The 21,390-nt window shown below is 59.2% G+C and overlaps 5 protein-coding genes and 1 non-coding gene across 6 annotated transcripts; 2 read left to right on the forward strand and 4 right to left on the reverse strand.

Annotated features, from left to right (window-relative positions):
• Positions 1 to 500: 500 nt before the first annotated feature.
• Positions 501 to 974, reverse strand: BXZ73DRAFT_73063 (RlpA-like double-psi beta-barrel-protein domain-containing protein-containing protein; the record flags this gene model as incomplete). The annotated part of the gene is made up of 3 exons (XM_048021827.1): positions 501 to 608; positions 667 to 750; positions 804 to 974. 3 exons carry the CDS (start codon positions 972 to 974, stop codon positions 501 to 503), a joined length of 363 nt encoding a protein of 120 aa, XP_047883993.1.
• A 1,649-nt stretch (positions 975 to 2,623) lies between these two features.
• Positions 2,624 to 4,631, reverse strand: BXZ73DRAFT_37077 (uncharacterized protein; the record flags this gene model as incomplete). Its single annotated transcript, XM_048017939.1, has 5 exons — positions 2,624 to 3,436; positions 3,493 to 3,764; positions 3,816 to 3,930; positions 4,002 to 4,202; positions 4,257 to 4,631. The coding sequence occupies 5 exons, from the start codon at positions 4,629 to 4,631 to the stop codon at positions 2,624 to 2,626; spliced, it is 1,776 nt and encodes a 591-aa protein (XP_047883994.1).
• Positions 4,632 to 5,518: 887 nt separating this feature from the next.
• On the forward strand, positions 5,519 to 9,022 carry BXZ73DRAFT_86431 (calcium-transporting ATPase; the record flags this gene model as incomplete). Its single annotated transcript, XM_048024201.1, has 10 exons — positions 5,519 to 5,636; positions 5,692 to 5,966; positions 5,992 to 6,264; positions 6,320 to 6,781; positions 6,835 to 7,017; positions 7,075 to 7,878; positions 7,929 to 8,438; positions 8,501 to 8,752; positions 8,819 to 8,920; positions 8,981 to 9,022. The coding sequence occupies 10 exons, from the start codon at positions 5,519 to 5,521 to the stop codon at positions 9,020 to 9,022; spliced, it is 3,021 nt and encodes a 1,006-aa protein (XP_047883995.1).
• Positions 9,023 to 9,265: 243 nt separating this feature from the next.
• BXZ73DRAFT_t4 lies at positions 9,266 to 9,351 on the reverse strand. The gene has a single exon. It is a non-coding gene; the product is annotated as a tRNA-Asn (tRNA).
• Positions 9,352 to 11,059: 1,708 nt separating this feature from the next.
• On the reverse strand, positions 11,060 to 13,144 carry BXZ73DRAFT_37074 (uncharacterized protein; the record flags this gene model as incomplete). The annotated part of the gene is made up of 12 exons (XM_048017937.1): positions 11,060 to 11,299; positions 11,361 to 11,370; positions 11,423 to 11,801; positions 11,869 to 11,894; positions 12,014 to 12,044; positions 12,100 to 12,245; positions 12,324 to 12,445; positions 12,540 to 12,724; positions 12,790 to 12,804; positions 12,863 to 12,944; positions 13,006 to 13,038; positions 13,094 to 13,144. 12 exons carry the CDS (start codon positions 13,142 to 13,144, stop codon positions 11,060 to 11,062), a joined length of 1,320 nt encoding a protein of 439 aa, XP_047883996.1.
• A 216-nt stretch (positions 13,145 to 13,360) lies between these two features.
• Positions 13,361 to 15,479, forward strand: BXZ73DRAFT_95777 (uncharacterized protein; the record flags this gene model as incomplete). The annotated part of the gene is made up of 3 exons (XM_048026886.1): positions 13,361 to 13,460; positions 13,509 to 13,787; positions 13,873 to 15,479. The coding sequence occupies 3 exons, from the start codon at positions 13,361 to 13,363 to the stop codon at positions 15,477 to 15,479; spliced, it is 1,986 nt and encodes a 661-aa protein (XP_047883997.1).
• Positions 15,480 to 21,390: the final 5,911 nt, after the last annotated feature.

Consider the following 21,390-nt stretch of genomic DNA (forward strand, 5'->3'; position numbering starts at 1 on the left):
TACCATATTAACGGAACGTAATGCACCATCTACTCTGCTTACACCATTTTACTGCTTTTCCCTCGACGGCCGCACCCCGAATTTGCTGCCATAGGATCGCTCTTCGGACAGTCGAACATTCAGACGGCTGAGCACAAAAGACAAGGTCAGGTGACACATTATCGAGGCGCGGGGCGCTGTTCCTCCCGAGTCCCAATGCTCTGCGCTCAGATCTCAGACTGCAATCCAGTGGATTACATCACCATCATGTGATGATAATATCATAGCAGGACGGTATGATACATCCCGAGGTCTATAGGTACGAGGATTACAGACGTACGACGATACAACGCCGAGGCCGTTGAGTAACACACTGAGTAAAGTAGATCCAGATCCTACCACCACGACGAAATAAACTTTCACGTGAGCGGCATTACAGCATATAATCCCGAGGACAGGCTCCGAGCACCGTACATCATCAGCAGCGCGTACAGGTCGACTGACAAGACATGAAGCGCTGCTTAGTTGTTGTACCACCACTGGCCATAGAGGACACCCTTGTCGAGAGGAGCGAGGGCGGCGAAAAGGGGACGCGAGAGGTCGACCTGGTCACCGCTGCAGCCGGGGCACTGGGCGCAAGCATCTTCAGGAGAAGCCCCAAGCACGGAGAACAGCAGGACGTCGTACCTCATCGGTGGCCCTCGCCTGCACCTGCTTGCCGTTGTACTGAACCGTCACGGACCTCCAGCAGTTGGCGCCGTTGTTGTAGAACTACGGATGAAATGAGGATACGAAGCGTTTGATGTGGTCTGCGCGCGGCTCACCTCGGGACTGAGAGCGATGACGTAGTCGGTGTTCGAGTCCGTCGAACCGCAAGCGTTCTTCCCGGCGTCGTAGTACGTGTAGCGTGCGTTGTCGAAGCGCTTCACAGGGGCCGCGAGGGCGAGGGCGCTCAGAAGCGCAACGAAGACGACAGAGCGGGTGGCGGCGAACATGTTCAAGGATGAAGAGCTGGGTCGGAGAGAGTGCGAGAGCTAAAAGAGCGTGGGATGCGCGAAAGCGACGAGAGCGAGAGAGAAAGGAGTGTGGAGGTTACGAGAGCACGAGAGCGCGGAAGGAGAACGCGAACGGAGAGCGGAGAGCTCGAAGACGTTGGACGATCCGGGTCTGGTGGGCGGGGCCTGGACAGCACATCCCTCGGGGTTTTGTACGTCCCCAGAGCGACCCTGGCGCGCGGACGTAAGGCCAGCTTTCCGTGCTCGTTCGGGGCTCGGGACGGGTGACGAGCGCGTAGGCGGTGACCGCCTGCTGCGGACCATGGACGGAGCTCTGGGGCATGACGCGAGCTGCCAGCTGCCCCCGGCGGTCCTTCGATCCGTGTTCCACGCGCCGTGGGGAAGGTCATTCGTGGCGCCCTGCGCGGGGACGTCCCGCCCTCGCTTTGTACGGCAGCGGCCTCGGATGACCATGTTTCCGGGCGCGGGTGCACGAAGCGACCTCCCGCGTGCGCGCACGCGTCCGCCTTAGGAGGCGGGAAAATATATTCACACATCTTCGCGCGACTGGGAAGCAACGCCCCGCGAAACTGATCGCTCCGGAGGCACAGCAGCGCGGGTCCGTATGTGGGGCACTTCGCGGCTCGTCATGGTTTTGATGGATTATGGACGTTGGCCGTCGTGGTTGTGGACCTGGAGGGTTCTTCGTTGTGCGGCTGAGGAGGCGTCATTACGAGTCCGTCGGGACGGACAACTCACTCTCGACCATTCCATGGCTGACCGAACCGCGTTTTGCGTCTCGGACTGCGGGACCGCCGAGAACCCTGGGTGAGACCTCGGGAAGCAAGCTTACATGGCTCAGGGACTTGCAGGATCAAAGGCGCTATGCCGGAATCTCTTGATCCAGCGACTGAATGTATGCGAGGTGCATTTCCATCTTACGGGAATCTCAGGGGATGCCCGCCTTGGCACATCATGTCAACGGGTTGGTCCAATGACAGGAGCACTCGGACTCACCGCCGCACTCGCCAACAGGGATGATGCTGGCGGTGGTATTACCAGAAGGGCAAGGACGCTCATTTAGTTTGCTCGCCACCGTTCGACTCATGCTTGTAGAGTACTGCTCCCAAGCTCGGGATAGCTTGAGGCCGATGGCCACGGGTATTCTCAACGCCGGGGCCCCACCACAACGCCGAGACTTTGGCAGAGGTCACCTCGAAGACATGCGAGAAGAATATTAATTGTCATGTGTACAAAGAACGCACCGCTGGGTGCGGCGCAGGAAACAGATGGGATCTATACATCAACTTAAACGTAAAACGCGAGAGTGGGTACGGGATACAGCGCACTGGGTAGGTGGAGGTTGGATTGTCCGTGGCTACGGAGGGTTGTGAGGGAGGTGGTTGCATACTGGGCAGACAAATCCACAGGACTGTACGGCCTAGGGTGATTCGTGATCGTGCTGATCGTAGAGGGGTGCGTCAAGTGCAAGAAAGCATGAACGGCATGTCCGAGAGGGAATTAGAATCTAGGCGCCGCGCTGCAGCGCTGAAAAGATCCTCAATACCGGCAAGTCAGCGACGAAATCCCAGACTCACGTACGGGATAGGAAGAATTAGTGTACATGGTTATGTTCCGATAGAGCGAGATTAGCTAGATGCGGCAGCGGTTGTTGGCGTGTCTTCGTCGACGATGGACAGAGGAGACGGCGAGCCCGGTGAATCTAGCAGCGGCTTGTTGGATGTCGACTCAGGGGGCGAGGACAAGACTTCGGGAGTTGGTGGCGAATCAACAGTGGGCACGACGGCATCGCCTTCACCAATGCCGAGCTGATCATCTGCGGTGTTGACGACCTCGGGGACAATCTCCGCTTGAGGGACAGCAGTAGGCTCGGGGGGCGGGGTGTTGTCCGAGTGTAACGAGGGAGTGTTCGCAACGATAGGTGGACCAATAGGGGCCGCGGCCGGCATAGACGGTGCCGTCGAATCGCCTCTAGGCTCGGGAGTGGCCAACGCACTAGCGGTTGAGGCAGCGCTAAGGACAGCGGCGCTGATGGCTCCGTACTGCGAGGTGGGTGTTGACCGGCCACTGCGGCTGCGACTACGACTATGGCGGCGACGGGTAGAAGAGTCGGGAGGCGTCAGATGACCGGAAGCGCTAGGAGATGATGCAGTAGACTGGGCGGATGTAGATGACCTCGACCTGGCTTCGTCTGTGATCGGCTTTGGCACGGGTACAGGGGCCGGTGCTTGAACAGGCTGGGTGGTCTGAGACGCGGTGACTACCTGAGGAGGGGTCGTAGCCGAAGAGCCTCCCTGCGACGAAGAGGCATCGTTCGGTGGGGCCGTTGCGCTTGACGCATCTCCAGTTTCCTGCTGCTTCTTGGCCTCTTCCTCCTGTTGCTTACGCTGCTGAGCTTCGTGTTCCAATAAGGAGAGCCGCATAGCTTCCATGACCATAAGCTGGGCGTGCAACTGATCAGTGCCCATAGTAAATGCACAACATTACTACTACTGACCTCTTCCAAATCCTGTCCAGCCAATCCCATGGAGCCCAAGAACTGGTTGAGGTCTTGCTGCTGTTGCCTGCGCCTGGACCGTCGGCTTCCCCGGTCGCCGTCGGATGCGTCGGAAGTGCCCTCCTCCGGCATCGCATGCACGCGACCACTCGTAACGCCGACAGGGATGAGCCGGTCGCCGACTTGACGCATGATAATCCGTCTGTTGGCACGGCGTGCGACCGCAGCCCGCACGGCGGCAAGCTTCGCCTCCCAATCGGGATGGATTTGGTCTTGGAGGGCATGAGATCCCAAAGACACGGAAATTTAGGGCCACAACCTACCGACAGTAACGACTTCAGGATCATTGGCTCCAAAGCTCTTTCTCCGGCGCTTCATCGAGGAGTGGCCTGCGGCATCAGATGTGTTCTTTGGTGACTCAGGCCATGAGGGTGGTGTCTACGATGGTGGGGTAACGACGCCGACTCGTCAACGGAAACGTTGCATACACACGTCGGGCAGTTACTCACGCTGCCGTCGCTGCCAAGTCCGGCCCGCCAGGTGGGAGGCGTGTAGACGATGCCAAAGTTCTCTTGAACGCAATATGGGCACGCGGCCGGCTCTGAAACGAGGTGGGTGGTAGTGGGCTCGTTCCTCTTGATCTGGACGAAACATTCGGTGCATATCGCCTGGTCACAACAGCGCGAGCGGTTGATGTTGGAAGGATAATACTGTTCGCGCGTAAGGGGGTTGGCGGAGAAAGGAAGGGTATAGACGATGCGCACCAAGAAACAAATGGGACATTCTACTGCCCCTCTATAAATCGCAGCCTCGTAGTGCCGGGGTGTCTCCTTGATGGTGCTGGGTCGCTTGTTGTGACCTTTGGACGAGGAGCTGGAGGCAGGGTCGGCGCGTGGAGGGTCGGATTCGTCAGCCTCGGGAGGGGCCTTGCGCGCTGCGAGGATCTGTTCGTCGTCCCAGGAATCCTCGTAGTCTTCGAGAGGGCGGTAGAATGGGGCGAGCTTGCGCTCAACGATGAACTGAGTGACCGCACCCTGATTCCAATCTCGAGGACCGGTGTAGATCCCCTGTGGGGCAAGATGCCCGAAATCGACGGTCTCATCGTGGTGGCCACGGCCCGACGAAGCGCTGTTCCCCATGGCGAGAGGGAGCTCGAGGAGGAGGCAAGCGGGTGGACGAGAGGCGGGTCCGGAGATGAAACTCGACAGTCGAGGACACCGCCGAGGAGGTTGTCGTCACAGACCGGGGAGACCCAGCGCCTGCACTGTGGCCGTCTCAGCAGTCCCTCGGCCAAGACCGAACCTTCTTCTCTCTTTAGCCTTTTCCCGCCCGGAGCTCCCCCCAGCACTTGCGCACAGACTCAAGAACTAATCACTGAGAGGTCCCATGCAAGAGGAGATCATATGTTGATCGCCCGTGCAGCAGGATACAAGGATATGTACGATACCAAGACCTTTAGAGCTCGCCTGACTCTTCCCTCGCGTGCGTCGTGAGGTTCCAGCCTGCCCTGATTAACGGGAACCACTGGGAATCTCTGGTACGCAATTCTCACGGTGCCGTAACAAGACTGGAAGGAAACATACTTAGACACGGGAGGATGTTCGTATGAGAACGGAAGAGCCAGCGACTTGTGCGAGAACGTTCAGGAGGGCGCCTTTCGACCCCACACTCTGCGTTTGAAGAACGTGGTTCGTGGGGGCCAAGGCGCGTACCTCGGGATACACCCACACAGAACCCGGTAAAGTCGCTTCGGACGCACACGGCTGGAAAAGAGAGGTGGGAGTCGGCCTATGTATGCACCGGAACGAACGACATGTTTCCCAAGCGTGGAGGACAGAGGGCGGTGGGTGACGCGCGTCCGCGCGTCCGAGGGAATTCGCCACGTCAGCGAAGCGCCCATGCACCGACGCGTGCCTGCTTTTATACCTCGGGCCTTAGCCGAGCGCGTTCTCAGTAATCCTCACTCTCTCCTCCCTCCCTCCTCCTTCCCTCCTTTTCCCCACCCGCTCCCTTTCGCTTTCGCGACATGGACGCCCCGTGGACGTGCACCGGCGACGGTGTCCTCCAACACTTCTCGGTTAATCAGTCCCGCGGTCTGACAACCGAGGCCGCCGCGAAGCACGCCGAGCTGTACGGAAAGAACGGTACGCTCGTGGATTGCCTTTCACTTTCCGGATGTACACCTAATACACTTCACAGAGCTCCCTGAGGACCCTCCGACACCATTATGGGAGCTCATTCTCGAGCAGTTCAAGGACCAGTTGGTGCTCATCCTTCTCGCTTCGGCTGTTGTCTCCTTCGTTCTCGCCCTCTTCGAAGAGTCGGACGGTTCTTCGACTTGGTGGAGCGCGTTTGTGGAACCCCTTGTCATTCTTCTCATCCTCGTCGCCAACGCGACTGTCGGTGTGATCCAGGAGACGAACGCGGAGAAGGCCATTGATGTGAGTGCTCGCACTGTTCGCTGCAATCCTCAGGTTCTTAACTACCACCATTTCCCAGGCATTGAAGGAATACTCTCCCGATGAAGCCAGCGTCCTTCGTGACGGCCAGTGGGCTCGTATACATGCATCGGACATCGTACCCGGTGATATTATCTCGGTCGCAGTCGGAGATAAGATTCCCGCCGACTGCAGGCTTCTCTCCATCTCGTCTACCAGCCTCCGCGTCGACCAAGCCATTCTCACCGGGGAGAGCACCAGTGTTAGCAAATTCACGGATGTTGTGGCGGATCCGAAGGCGGTGAAACAGGACATGACGAACATGTTGTTCTCGGTGAGGCCACAGTGGACATCTGGATGGTCAGACCAACCTTTTGACACTTGAACAGGGAACCACCATCGTCAACGGCAAGGGTAACGCTGTCGTCGTGTTCACTGGTCAGAAGACTGCCATTGGCGACATCCACAAGTCCATCTCGTCGCAAATCAGCGAGAAGACCCCATTGAAGCGCAAGTTGGACGACTTCGGCGATATGCTCGCGAAGGTCATCACTGTCATTTGTATCTTGGTTTGGATTGTCAACGTCCGTCACTTCTGGGACCCTGCGCATCACGGAGTGCTCAAGGGCGCGGTCTACTACTTTAAAATCGCCGTTGCTCTCGCTGTCGCCGCCATTCCGGAAGGTCTTGCCGCTGTCATCACCGCATGCCTTGCTCTTGGTACCAAGAAGATGGCTCAAAAGAATGCGATCGTCCGCAACCTGCCGTCGGTGGAAACTTTGGGATGCACAAACGTCATCTGCTCTGACAAGACTGGGACTTTGACGACCAACCAGATGAGTGTTAACAAGGTGTGTTGCTCTCAAAACCCCCAAGTATGCTGTTGACTTATACCGGTTTGTAGTTCATTGTCATTGACATCTCTGGGACGCCCCGGGAGTACCTTGTGGAGGGCACGACGTTCGCTCCCAATGGCTCTGTGACTCCCGCTGATGGCAAGGCTGTCGTCGGTGTTAGCTCAGAACCCTTGCTTCGCCTGGCCGAGATCAGTGCCATTTGCAACGAGTCAAAGATTGTCTACAATGCGGTACGTTCATTCCAAGCCTAATCTTTGACAGTAGAGCGGACGTTAATTAATGCGCAGGACAAGAAAGTCTACACAAACATTGGCGAGCCCACAGAGGCCGCGCTGAAAGTGCTGGCGGAGAAGCTTCCCTGCCCTGACGGTGAGCTCGCGAAGAGCCTGTCGACTCTGGCGCCCTCCGCCCGCGCGAATGCTTGCAACGACTACTACGAGCGAATCATCCCCCGCATCCAGACTTTCGAGTTCTCTCGTGACCGCAAGATGATGTCGGTTCTTGCTCGTCGCAACGGCACCGGTGTCCTCTATGTCAAGGGTGCTCCCGAGTCTGTCCTTGAGCGCTGCACGTCTGTCCTCGTGGACGGTCGTGTTATTCCTCTTGTTCCACAGCTTCGCGATTCCATCCTTCGCAGCACCATCGCATACGGGAATCATGGTCTTCGTACACTCGCGCTTGCTTACGCCGACAACCAACCTACCAACCTCACTCACTACCCTGCTGAGACGACGGCGGACTACTCGCGGTTTGAGAAGGACCTCACTTTTGTTTCCGTCGTTGGCATGCTCGACCCTCCCCGTCCCGAAGTGCGCCCCGCCGTCGCACAGTGCCAAGCTGCCGGGATTCGCGTCATCTGCATCACAGGCGACAACAAGGGTACCGCGGAGACGATTTGCAGGCAGATCGGCATTTTCGGCGAGAACGAGGACCTCACTGGCAAAAGTTACACTGGTCGTGAATTCGATGAGCTCAGTCAAGAGGAGAAGGTTAACGCCGTCTTGCGCGCAAGTCTGTTCAGCCGCACGGAGCCGACGCACAAGAGCCAACTCGTCGACATTCTGCAAAGCCAGGGCCTAGTTGTTGCGATGGTACGGTCCCATATTACATTGCATTCGACCTCGTCTGACGCTGCTTTCAGACCGGCGACGGTGTCAATGACGCGCCTGCGCTGAAGAAGGCTGACATCGGTGTTGCGATGGGCAGTGGTACCGACGTTGCCAAGCTGGCCGCAGATATGGTGCTTACAGACTCGAACTTTGCGACCATCGAGCAAGCTGTCGAGGAGGGTCGTTTGATCTACAACAACACGAAGCAGTTCATCCGCTACCTGATCTCATCCAACATTGGCGAAGTAGTTTCCATCTTCCTCACTGTTCTCCTCGGCATGCCAGAGGCGCTCATTCCCGTCCAACTCCTTTGGGTCAACCTCGTCACCGACAGTCTCCCCGCGACCGCGCTTGGCTTCAACCCTCCCGACCACAGCATCATGCGTGTTCCGCCTCGTGACAGTCGCGAACCCATCGTCGGCAAATGGCTCTTCTTCCGCTACATGGTCATCGGCATCTACGTCGGCGTTGCGACCGTTGCCGGCTACGCGTGGTGGTTCATGTTCTACACCGGAGGCCCGCAGATTTCCTTCCATCAGCTCGTAAGCCGTGCTGTTGTCATCCGTGCAGATGCTTGAACACTGATCACCAACCATTCCCACAGACGCACTTCCACCAGTGCTCGACGATGTTCCCCGAGATCGGGTGCGAGATGTTCACGAACGAGATGGCGCACCGTGCCACGACGATGTCGCTCTCGATCCTCGTCACCGTCGAGATGTTCAACGCTATGAACTCGCTCTCGGAGAACGAGAGCTTGCTCCGCCTGCCGCTGTGGAAGAACCCGTTCCTCGTCGGTGCGATCGCGCTCAGTATGGCGCTCCACGTCGCGATCCTGTATATCCCCTTCTTCACGGTGCGTATCGAACCCTCGACCTGCCCACCGTGACAAAAGTTCTGACATCATCCTCACATCGCGCAGACTTTGTTCCAGATCACGCCGCTCAACTGGGCTGAGTGGTCAGCTGTACTCTACCTGAGCGCCCCCGTCGTGTTGATCGACGAGGTGCTGAAATTTGTCACGGTGAGTCGCGTCGCGCCTTCATACAGCTGTGAAGGGCCGCTGTACTGATTATGGCTACAGGCGACATTCATTTCGCCACCATCCAAGGTCAAGATTGAGTAGATGGGAAGATAGACCTATATTCCTAGAGACATTGTAATGACATGCCGTGTAATCGAGTATGATATCTCACGCACTGGACTCAGGCTTACTATCTGGTGAACACTGCGTGCGGAAGAATGCCTTTTTCATGCAACTCGAGACTTAGAGGGGCGTATGTTTCGCTTGTAAGATCAGTCGACGTTGACGCCACGTACATACGGCTTTGTATTCACCAAGAGTAGACAGAGACCGAGGGAAAAACAACTGCCCCGGTGAGGCTCGAACTCACGACCTTCCGATCACCACAAGTCGTAACAGTCGGACGCTGTAACCAACTCAGCCACGGGGCATACGGCTTGACCTTTACTTGTAAAAATATATTCGCATTATGCTAATCTTGAGCTCAGCGCATACTTCAGCTGCGCATGAAGTCGACGTTGCCGCATCTACGTAGTATGAGAACCCTAGGCCGTGTAGTGTAGGAATTATTCATCAGGTACACACATTCTTGATCGCCCTCAATTGCACAGCCAATCCGATCGCGCATGGTGTGGGTACATATTGGAGGATCTCATCAACCTTCCCTTGAAGTTGAGATTTCATTATGCGTGCCCACGAATGTGTGCAGCACAGGAAAAGCAACAAGTATCAGCAAGCACCGCCGCTGCATGGGTCGAGTGGTTACCGCGTGCATGCACCTCCGATGGTGGTCGGAAGCTGACGAACGACGCCGCCGCCTGTGGCCTCGTGGATTTGTGGGTCAACGGAGCACGCGCGCACGACCGTGGCTCTTCCCCGTCCAGCGGCGCGCAGGGTCTTCCAGGCGGCTGCGCGCGGCACGACTGGGCCGCGTGCTTTCGAGCGTCCAGCTCCATCCGTTGGAATGCAGTGGAGCTTGGACTGAGGTGAGGTGCGGCCGCGATGTGGCTTCGCGTCTCGGGAGCGGGCTGGGTCACGGATCAAAGGGACGAGTGGACGGGCGGCTATTCTCGGATATCCCGAGCCCGGTGCGATCAGTCAAGCGTGAAGATCATCCCCGCCAGATTGGGTGCGGCCCGCGCGCTCGATCCCCAACCTTGTTCTTGTGAGCCGCTCCCTCGGGCTCCTCAGCCTCGCCGGAACTCCCAGCTCCTTTACTGCTGCTACCGCACCCTCTACAGGAGCGCGATCGTCTGACAGCGTAGCAGCGGAGACTCTGCTACTTCCGTCGCGTGGCTGGGGCTAGAACCGCGGACACACGATTCGCGGCTCGTGTCCTAGCCGAACAAGCCCACACCGGAGCTAGCGACCCCACGCGTCGTGCTTTCCTCGAGCACGCGCGCCAGGCGACAAGCGCTGGCACGCCCCAGCGACGGTCGACACACGCATCCACTCGTACGCGCGTTCTGCTCGGACATCGAGATTGGAAGTCCAGAAGAACGCGCTCGACGCGCCGACGGCCATTTTTCATGTCGGGGCACTGCTCGACTCGCCATATGGCCGTCACCGCGCGACGGTCTCGGCCAAACCGCCCCGGCCACTCCTGTGTTGGCTCGGGGAGTCGCCGCTTCGCTGATCGGGGTCGCGCACTGTAGCGAGAGCCTGGCCAGTGGCTAGGAGAAGAGGCGACGCCAAGTGGTCGCGCGCGCTCGGACAGCTCGGGCAAACGGTCCGCGGCGGGCGCCGGCGATCAAGACAGATCTGCCGAATGCAACCATTGATCCCGAGGCTGACAACCCTGACTGCAACCCCCCGCCGCGCACGGAGCCGACGCCCCGTATGCGCATGGGTTAACATATCTATACTTGTCGTACGATCTATCACCCACCCCTGTTTCCAGAAACTAGTCAATAGCGACCTCGCAGTCCAAGTCATCAAGGACATCCCCGCCAACTGGTCGGTCATTCCGCATGATAGCTCCTCGCGTTAGGGGCAGTCACACCCTGAGCAAATATAATGTACAGAGGTAACCTAAGCCGAGTCCAACATCTCGATACGGAACCCCTCCAGAGCGCTCTAGGACATCGTGTCCAGTCCATGAGCTGTATGTGTCTAGAGAGCATTGGCCGAGGTCAAGAATTAGGCACCCTCCGTCGCAGCACCGGTGCTGCGACGAGAGTGGGCATGGTGGGGGTGCTCTTGCGGGGGCACGACATCGAAACCGCTGCGGCCAAGATCCGACGGGAGGACGGCGGTGTCTTCGAGTGCTTCCTCGGCCAGCAGAGTCTGCGTCTCCGCTTGGTCATCGCTCGTACCAATAACGCCCTCCCACGCTGGTCGCAAGAAGCGCGGAGGCGCAACGATATGGTTGAAAAGGAGCTAGAAATTCATGTCAGCAAACATAGATCGTGGACTTTGAGGGCCAGTGACAGCGACTTACTGTGCCGTATCTGGAACACAACAGTCAATAAGGTCCAAGGATCAAATGATGCAGGTACTCACACAAGGAGACCAAAGCCACCGATCTGGAGCAGGGACATGGGGAACAAGAGGACCTCCCATCCAAGACCCAAGCTCACAATCCAGATGAGAAGGGTCCTGCACGTGTCGATGAGGCTCCGAGCCGTGGCGGAGACATGACGCGTAACGCTCAAGCCGCAGAAGTTGAAGAGCGATATGGAAAAGGCGATGACAATCCCACTGTAGAGCACCGCCGGGGTGTCGATCATCTGGTGCCATCCACGAGGCAAATCGAAGAAAGGCGACACGGATGCGAAGCGCGCGAGGAGCGGCATAGCAATCACGATGCTTAGTGTACCGAATAGGCCTTCATACCCAACGGCCACAAGTGGGGCCACCGAGTACCGACCCATGATCTTCTCTGTGACAACTTATGAGCACGTGTTCTCGTTCTCGTGAGTTGACTGCGGGGGGCAAGCGACTCTTACCTTCGATCACGAATTGCGCAGCGGTGCTGATGAGAGGGACGACAGCGGGCATCGTGTTGCCGCGTCACGGAGTTAATGGACCATGCATGGAAGGGGGGAGGCCGTTAGATGACATCAGATATCAATGACGGTACACAAAACGCACAAAATCTGGGCGAAAAGAATGAGAAACACTCCTGCGCAATTAATGAAGTTAATGGGACGATTCCTTCGGACAGGAGACGAACTGACCGACAAGGACGCGTGTAACCTCAGGCTCCCCGGCAGGTTCTTCTTCATTCAAGCTTGTGCTCGGTTCCTTGACGGAATCCTTGATCATAGAGCCGCTCAAACCGACCAAGGAAACACCGGCCATCACGGTGACAAGGGACATCCATCTTGAGAATCAAGGTCAGGGTTCATTACTTCATGAAGGTGCGAGAGAGCAGAGGATGGAAGAATCGAAGATACTCAACTGGTACAACCAAAGCCGTCTGTGAAGGAAGATGACCGAGAGGACACCGACGAAGAGGACGATGGCACCGCGAGTCATCTGATAGATAGAAACCGGCGTGTATAATAGCCCAACATTCATCAGCTGTATATGTGCATTGTGACGAAAGCGGAGGCCCAGACGCATGAATGCCATCAGCATGAGAACACCGGGTCAATAACCGAGTCGGCGAACGCACCGTGGTTGCGGTAAGGTCACAGGCAGCAGGGAACCATAGAAGTAGAATCTTCCAGCCATCGAGGTGGGCTTGTGGAGTGGCAACCTTTGCGCCGGCGGCTGGCTCCTCTTCGGAATCCGCAGGAAGGCTCAACGGCTGAGCCTGGCGCCGTGCACGCAGCCAAGAGAAGATGACGGGAAGGAAGCCTGATCGAGGTGCGTGCACCAGGCCGGGTGAGGGTAGGGTGGAATGGCAAGAGAAGCACACGTACAAAGCATCTCTCCGACTATGGCGGATGGTGACATGAGTGAGCAGGCGCAAGCGAACGTAGCAAGCATACGCACGGAACATCTGTAGGGTTTGCCACACCGGTTGCTCATACAGGACAGGGTTAGGACCGTCACAGTTCTCTACACATTGCATGTCCTGTATGCGGGTCTATGAGCGGCGGAACCCCAAGGACGTGCCACGACGATGAACGACGGACCTGCCACTTGCTCCATAGCGAATTACTGGAGCCCTGGAAGACGAACGTGTCAGACGCGCATAAAGGAGCAAGAGATGCTGAGACAGACAGTGAGGAGCATGCCCGCGCAGAGCACGGGGACATAGAGTGTGGACGGCATGGCGGGCGGACGAGAGACAGACTCCGGGCGCCTGCGGATCGGGCGAGGATGGGAGGCGGCTGAGAAGGGCAAGACGTCGGTAAATAATTAAATAATGGAAGAAACGAAGAAGGGTCAGGAATTCTATGGACCGGCTGGGATGGATGTTGTTGGATCACCCAATGTTCGCCTACTTATATCGTCCCGGGCCCTTCCTCGTCCCCCCTCTCCCGCCCCATGGTCCACCTCGTCCTCTCCGCGACACGGGGTAACGCAGGCGGCCGTTTCTTCCCCCACCAAGGCTACCTTGGCCTCACCCCCGTTCGTGTCGAAGGCAGTACGTGTTCCCCTCCCCCCTCCCCCACGCGTCTTAACCCTCCCCTAGTCGTCCGCACAAAACTAGACTCCGACGGCAGGCCTATAGCTGCGAAGTCGCTCTCCATTTCTATACGATGCTACCAGACGCGTCTCACCCGCACTCGCCAAATCCGCTCTACCCTGGTCGTAGATCACTCCGACGTCGTATGGGTCAAGCCACCTACCCAAGATTTTGCCGACGTAGGCGAGCTGGAGTTCCCCTTCAAGCTCACTCTACCAAAGCGCAACCCAGGCTTCAGCACCGCGAACTTTCAAGATTACCGCGTATTCTGGAGGTTAGAAGCTAGTGAGTTTATTCCCATCTCCTTCCTCGCACGACCCCGCGCAATTTGTCGAGTGCACACTCTTACACGCGCATCCTTCTATCATAGTACTCGAGCACGCGCCCATCCCAGCCGTTGGATCCCGCATAGTGCGCTACTATGACCTCGCCATAATCCGCTATGACGCCCCCCAGTCAACACCTCCTCCCCCCAGGTACCCACTCCACTCACCGCTGCCGCACCAAACGACCAAGCCCCGAGCACCGGTCCTCCGCTACAACATCGCAGTGCCCACTGCCCCAATCGGCCCCTCCGACCTTGTGCGTACAACAGTCTCTCTGCAACCTGTCGACACGGGTGTCTCAATACGAAGTGCGGCGATATCCATTGAACGTCGCATTGAGCTGCACACTACCCCCTCCGCCCCCGCACCCTTGGTAACGAGTGGTATCAACCATTCTATTGCAGCTACCGCGTCCCCCATCGCAACGTTGTCCCCAACATCTCCGTCCTCCTCATCACATTCCTCTGACGACACCCCCACCCCCACCAACACTCGCTTCGGAGACTATCTTGCAGGCCCGCAGTCACCGTACGACCCAAACTCCAGCCAAGCAACATTCGCGTCAGTGGCGAGTACGTCATCCACAGCGCCTTTGTTATCGCCGCCCCACTCTGCCGGGACCACGTCCGCCATCCCGATCCCTCGCTCCTCCAAACCTTCCGCTTCCCCCACATCTTCGATATCAGCATCCCCAAGCGTCGCGTTGTCAGAACCTCCCGCGAAGACTCTTACGTCCACCATTGTCACGGCTGACGCCAGCTCCTTCGACTTTGATCCGTCGGGCCAGGCGGTCAAGAACGTTACTCTCCAATGGCCTCAGAACCGCGGCCATTTCCGGTGGGCGATTGGCGAGACCATGCACAGCCAGTTCGCGTCCGTGCGCTTTTTCCTACGCGTCAAGGTTGTCGTCACGGGCCCAGGAGGGTCTGACGCACTGGATCTGGAACCGCAGGAGGTCACCGTCGTGTCCACAAACGCCTCTGAACGCCGGATTGCCATGGAGAAGTGGGCGGAGCAGAAGGAGCTCGCGCAGCGCAGCAAATCAAAGAGCCCATGGAGGAAGCGCGGCGAAGAAGACGGTGAGACGACTGGCGCCGCTGCGGACGCGCACGGCCTTCCCTCTCCTCCCCAGACACCGGCGCAGACAAGCTCGAGCAGCAGCGGCCACCGGATGGCGGACGGGAAGCCTCGCAAGAAGATGCCCCGAAGACCGCACACCTCCGCCGGCCCTCGAGACAAGTCTCATTTCACGTTCACTCACTCCGCCGCATCGGAGTCGGAACCACCCGAACTCACTTCCAGCACGGACTCGAGGTCCAGCGCGTCCAGTTCGCACGACAGGCCGTCTGGGTGGCGCGCACGGGAGTCGGGCTTGGGTGAGAGCATGCTGGGTGCGGTTGAGAAGGTGAGGCGCAAGGCACGCGGGACGGAGGGGGAAGGGAAGCGGGGGAGGGAATCCGGAGATGGCGACGACGACCGGGCGAGGAAGGATCGGCTCAAGACGACCGGGCTGGGTCTGCAGCTCGGCTTGGAGGTCGACGAGATGCGCGCGTGGGAGGCGGAGCTCGCGCGCATCGAAGTGCAGTCTCGGCGGAGCAGCATCGGCATGTTCGGCATGTTCAGCGTGACCCGCAGACGCACTGGCGGCTAGCCCGCAGCGTCCGACTTAACAACCTTCGCCTTCGCCCCCTCCCCCGCCTCTGGTCACACCGGCCCTCGGGGCCTCTCTCTGCTACCGGAAGACTGGAGTGGAATCCTCGTTTTCGTCGCCAGTCTCGTTCGTTCGTCTATCTTGTCACATCATCTGTTGTTCTCCGCATCGAGCCCTGTCGCAATTAGCTTTCACACAGCTCGCTTCTCTCTCTTGCCCACGCCCATGTAGCTTGATCCCTTCGCAGCATCCACAAGACCTTCGCATCGCACTCTCGATTCCTCATAGCACATCCCTTCGTCGACATCGGCATAATGTCCCGTCCCACAACCCACGTCACTTCCGCCTCGCCCTCACCTCGTCCATTATGCCAAGCGTCCGTCCCGCACGCGCCCGGACTGCCAGTGGCAGATGCTCGGGTTCTATGCCGCCGCGGCGCGCGCGTGGAGCGCGTCCGGCGGGAAGGTAGACTAACACGATCGCGCCCTAATCCCCGCACTCGCCCGCGCGCATGTGGCTGGGTGTACGCACGCACGCACACACCAGCCTCCGCCCGTACCCACTTATCCTCATCGTTGCCCTCTACCCACCTCGGGCCCATCCATGTATCATAGCATAACCCGTCCTCGGCGCGGGGGGCAGCCGTGGCCTGAACTTATCCCTTCTGCGCTGACCCTGGACAGGGCGCTGGGAAACTACTTAGCGCTCTCCGACTCAGGCGATTTCTCGATTCACGGGTGCACGCACCACCTCAGTTGACGTCCGCACGCCCGATGGAGTAACTCGCCAGTGGCTTCCCTCTTGGCGTGCGCAGCATCTTCTTCCTTCTCGTGTTCTCTACTCAAACTGGAGCCCCGCGTGTGCCCGCTCTGCGACTCACCTCAAAACTTACCCTCGGCGACGACAAGCGACGACCCGGTACTTTGGAGATGCTCGATAAAGCGTAGCACGGCGATGCTCACGGCGCCACGGGGTGACGAGCGGCCGGGGCATCGTCATCATCCCAACCGGTGTTCGAAAGAGGCATCCGGATAGCCTGCCTCCTCGCCGCGCGCCGCCCGCGGCGCGTGTTCACGAGAACTCGGAAGCGGGGAAGGCGTTTCGGACGGCGCCCGCGTCCGAACTTCGCGGATTCGAGAGTCGAGCCGGCGCGAGCTTCCGCGTTCTATGGTCGACGACTAGACGGGCGACGCACCGCGGGGACGGCAGACGCAGGCGGGCGCGAGGCCTCCGCGCATTGCTTCGTCGTCACTCTTCCCCGCGCGCGCGGTACACCCGGCCTCCGAAGAAGGGTGGGCGCACGCGTGCTTGCGGTATTTAGACGCAAGGTCAGCTCACACATCCGATCGGCCTCTGGGTTTTGTCTGGTGTCGGCGAATCGGCGGCACTCGTAAGTACGTGTTCGCGATCGGACGGGCCCGGCTAAGCGGCGTGCCGGCGTCTTCGAGCTTTGCGGAAACCGCGCTGCCCCCCACAGGACGTGCGCGCGATCGATCGGTGCAATCGTGCGGCCCGCGCAGTGCAGGGTCGGCCTGAGTGCAGGCTTCGACTCTCATCTCACGCCGGTAAGTATGCTCTCGGATCTTTACAGTCTCGACCCTCTCTGTCTGATCATCCTCTGCAGCGCATGCGACTCGCTTGCTTGCGGATGCGGCGCACCCACCTGTAGTGCGCATGCATCGTGTGCCCCGGCCCTTCGAGCAGCCGGGTGTTGACGCGTCACATTCGTTTATCCATCCACAGTCGCCAACATCCAGACGTCGGCCCGAACGTATCTGGTAAGTATGTTGACCGAATTTCGGGCCACGTCCACCAACTACCGCCCAGTGCCACCACAACAGCGAAGTCGACAATCCTATTACATTGCAGCCAGCACATCGAATGATCCACAACCCATTTGTGCTCTAGCACGAGCGACGGGCCGAGTAGCGTCGCCCGCCGTCCAAGTTCCAAGCCATCTCCACAGAGCAGCCCCACACCCCCGTCGCTATGCGTAGAGCGCGTGTACGCTCCCGTGAGCCTATCGCACAGCACGTCGCGGGAAACGTCGTGGGGAGGTCGCCATGCAACGTAGACAGGTGGGGAAGGTTTGCACACTCGCCTCTCGCAACCTCTGAATCGCTAGCGGATATGATGCTGCTTCTCAGACGAAGCCCTACCCACGGCACTGCGCACAACAATTGCCTCTGACGACGAAGGCGTCGGTGCTGAAGGTGGGACTGTTGGGAACAGATGGGCCAGAGCTCGCTGCTGCTGGAGTCCGCGCATCTCGGGCAGGGGGCAGGTGGCTAAACGTTCATCCTGGCCTGTCAAAACCTCCGAATGCGTCCTCGGGACGTACGCACGTATCTTCGATGTCGCATGCTCGCGTCTTACCCACGTCGCGTTAGGTTCCATCTCGCGCCGGCCAGCAGACCCCGCGAACCCTGATGTGCAGGGATCAGCGCTCAGCGTCAGGACGGTCCACGAGACACTGGGGGCACGATAAAGTCGAGGTTTTGTCAGCAAACGGTACCGCGGCATGCCAAGTTCGACCGATTCTATTTGGATAGACGCGAGCGACCGGCTGGACCAGGTGCGGGACCGAGGGACTTCCGATGACGGACAATGGAGCCCAAGCGTGCTCCCGAGAGCGTCGCCTAGCGTCGCTTCATCGACTCCCCCCGAGCCGAAGCGGCGACGATGGCAGGGTCGGATGGCGCCCAGAGAGCAATGGACGCCTTCGGCCTCACATCTGGGGTGGCACACCCTGAAGCCCAAGAGTGTTGGGGAGGCCGCGGTTTGTTGGAATGTGGTACAACCTGGGGCGCGTCGCCTGTACCACTCGCTACGCATTTGCCGTGATCTCCTCCCGTCCGTCGTCCTCCGCTCGTCCTCTGGCGTCCACAGGAGTCCAACCGCGCCGTATCATCCCCTGCGATACCCCCGATCGTGTACTCTTGAATCCGCCTATTACAGGACCCCCGAAAGCGCCTATAGAGGGACCGCCGACAAACGCCCATTTTTGCGACTTTCATGTCCGGACTATTTGAGGTCCCACGTCCGGACTTTCGGCGGTCCTCCAGCACCAGGGCGGTTGCCCGTCCGGACCGTTCGGCAGTCCTCCAGGAACGCTTTACGGGCGCTAATTCGTGTTTTCGCCGCAAAAAGTCTTCAAACCCCGCGAAAAGCTCATCGGAGCTGCTCAGAGCAAGGTGGCATGGAATGAACAGAGAAATTTGTTGTACTTAGCGGGAATTCTCGACCTGTGCGCAAAAGTGGGCTGTTGAATTCTGATTGACGCCGGGATGATTACTAAATGATGCTTTAAAGCTTTATTGACTCCCTCCAATAAGTGTTTCAACTGAGCAATAGCTTTGAACAAACCCTCCTCCCACTTCCCGCATCGGCGCCTACCTCAGGTCTTACTTGGCTGATGTCCGGGCTTCGGCAGACCCTTCCCGGCCCCTTCAAGGTCACTAGTTCTCACCCGTGGCGTTGCCACGGCGCGTGTGGGCCTTTGGCCCTCGAGATGCGACGTTGGGTAGATATTTGAGGATTTTATAAATAATACTTATGTACAGAGATACTGGAGTGTGTGCTGCAAAGGGGCATGCGGAGCTTTTCTCGACATGCTCTCGCGTGTGTTGGCGGTGTGGAGTTGAAGGATCTGCTGAAGGCAAGGGAGGTAGTTACCCCGTCGCGATATCCCGCCAGTGCCCATGGGACACCCCGGTCAGTTGCGCTTTAACGCACGCGCACATGCCCCGGGGTGAGCTGAAGGCGAGCACCGAGGAGTGCACTGTAGCACCGGTGTGTGTGTGCCCTCGCGCGAGAAGGGAAGTGTCGCGCGGGGTCGGCTCGTAGCCTGCCGATGCCCGGCCACAGCGCCTACCGCCCTCGCGCACTGCCGCGCGATGTGCAGTGCGAGTCCGAGCGCACGGGCGCGAGCCCCGCGCGCATGCGGCGATATCTCTGCACGCACTGCAGAATACCCGCATGCATTTTGCTCGCACGCGAGGGCTCATGTCCGGACTTCTGTCAGGACTTTACCCGTGGGCATACCCTTGCAGCGCCTCGCTCTGGGTGCAGGGGCCATTCCATAATACAATGTGTTTATCCAGTGTTGCCCCACCTCGCGAGGCTCGTGCGCGGGGAGTTCTTGGTGTACACATAGATATTGCCACACGCACGCGGGGCTCGCGGCGGTGCGCTCGGACTCGCGCTGCACGTACAGTACTCGGGTGGTGGTGCGCGAGGACGCTACACACTGTGGCCCACTCTAAAAGTTAAAACTAAACACGGCCCTACTCCCGCTCCTGCGCATAACGGCCCACCTGTATTGGAGCGGCCACAAACTCAGCCAGACATTGCCACCCGCATCGACCTCGTAAACTCGGCCGAAAAACAGTCCCGACCCAGGGCGGCCTCGCAAGCTCGGCCACACACAGACGCCAGCCTCACAGGCTCGGCCGGCCGGCGCACATGGCAGCCACATGGCAAAAGCTCGGTTAGATTCATAGCCGACGCTTAACGCTGCAAGCGACGTACGCGGCTTACTAACACCACCGCTCCCTTCTTTATAGATGTCCGGACCTTCGGCAGCCATGCAGTCGGGACAAGCCCTCTGGATGTCCGGATGGCGACCGGTCCGAGGGCCAAAAATCGTCAAATCGTGTCCGGATGGTCGGCGGTCCCTCTATAGGCGCTTTCGGGGGTCCTCCTATTACCCGGAAATCCCTACACGGCTCAACGTTCATCTGTCGTCGTTGAAGCCAATGAGCGCTCTTGCGTTTGCGGTGGCAGTGGAGGGGGACCACGGCCCGGGGAGATTGAATAAGATGATGGCGCAGCACCGGGGATGGCAGATGCATCCGGGGATAACCTCGCTTCTCTCGGTTTCTGCAAGCTAAGGAGAACGGGGAGACAGGTAAGTACTTGTCTATCTGCATGGTGGACTCAACAAGCCTTGGGCTTAACAGGATCGAGAAGCCAACTCGCCATCACGCGAGGCTTGCTTCTAGACTGGATAACATCGCTCATCGCCGACACCACGCGAGGCGGTCCGTGTGCAGCCACGTACATCGATATCGCGTGCGCGCTCTCCGCCGAGCACTCTCACCGAACGCCTACTCCGCGAGCCGAGGGCGGGTTAATTTTCGGTGCCGAAACCTTACGGCATCCCGGTGCCGAAGCTCAGTCTCATCCGACGCGCGGACGAAACGCCTTGTTCCCAAACCGCTGACGGGCTTGGCTGACGGAGCTTCCTTCTCACACTCAAACTTATCGCGGGGTCCGTCCCTCCCTCTGCCCTTCTTCAGGCCACGGGTTACAAAACCGTGGTTACGCTGCCCGGCCCTCCGTCGGGGATTCTCCCGAAGAGGAACAAGAGGAGGTCGCTGGCCAGCCGCTCGCGCACACACGCACGCGAGAACGTCCAGAATCAGATGGCCGGTCTGGCCGCCACGCCCTCCCTCGCCCCGCATCTCTGTCTGAAGAAGCGGGACAAACGATGAGCCCTGCGGACGCGGCGTGGCCACGGTCGTGCTCGACGCCTCTTGACGTACTCGCGCACGCCGCGGCCGGTCCGTGCAGCTGGAGGATGTGGATGTGCGTGTGACGGAGCGCGCGGGAACCTGCGCAGGCAGGCTTCGTTGACACGCGGCGCACAAACCACTTGACGCGCCGCCGCGCCGGGTCCCGCGAGGCGCGACGGCGCGTCATGCGCCCTGCCGGCGGGAAGAGCCGACAGTGACTGGGGCAGAGAATTCGGTCTCGCCCTGCGCGTGGGGACGCACGCGTCCGGCGGAGGGGATCTCGGGGAGAACACCACGGTCGGGCCGCAGGTGTGCGTCCCAGCGGCCACGTTGTTCGATGCCGCCTGGGACGGGGAAGCGGCGGCGGAGCTGCGGCGGGGACGTCGCGCCCCTGC

The sequence above is a fragment of the Epithele typhae genome (assembly GCF_022376455.1).
Source record: "Epithele typhae strain CBS 203.58 chromosome Unknown BXZ73scaffold_1, whole genome shotgun sequence".
NCBI classification, from domain to species: domain Eukaryota; kingdom Fungi; phylum Basidiomycota; class Agaricomycetes; order Polyporales; family Epitheliaceae; genus Epithele; species Epithele typhae.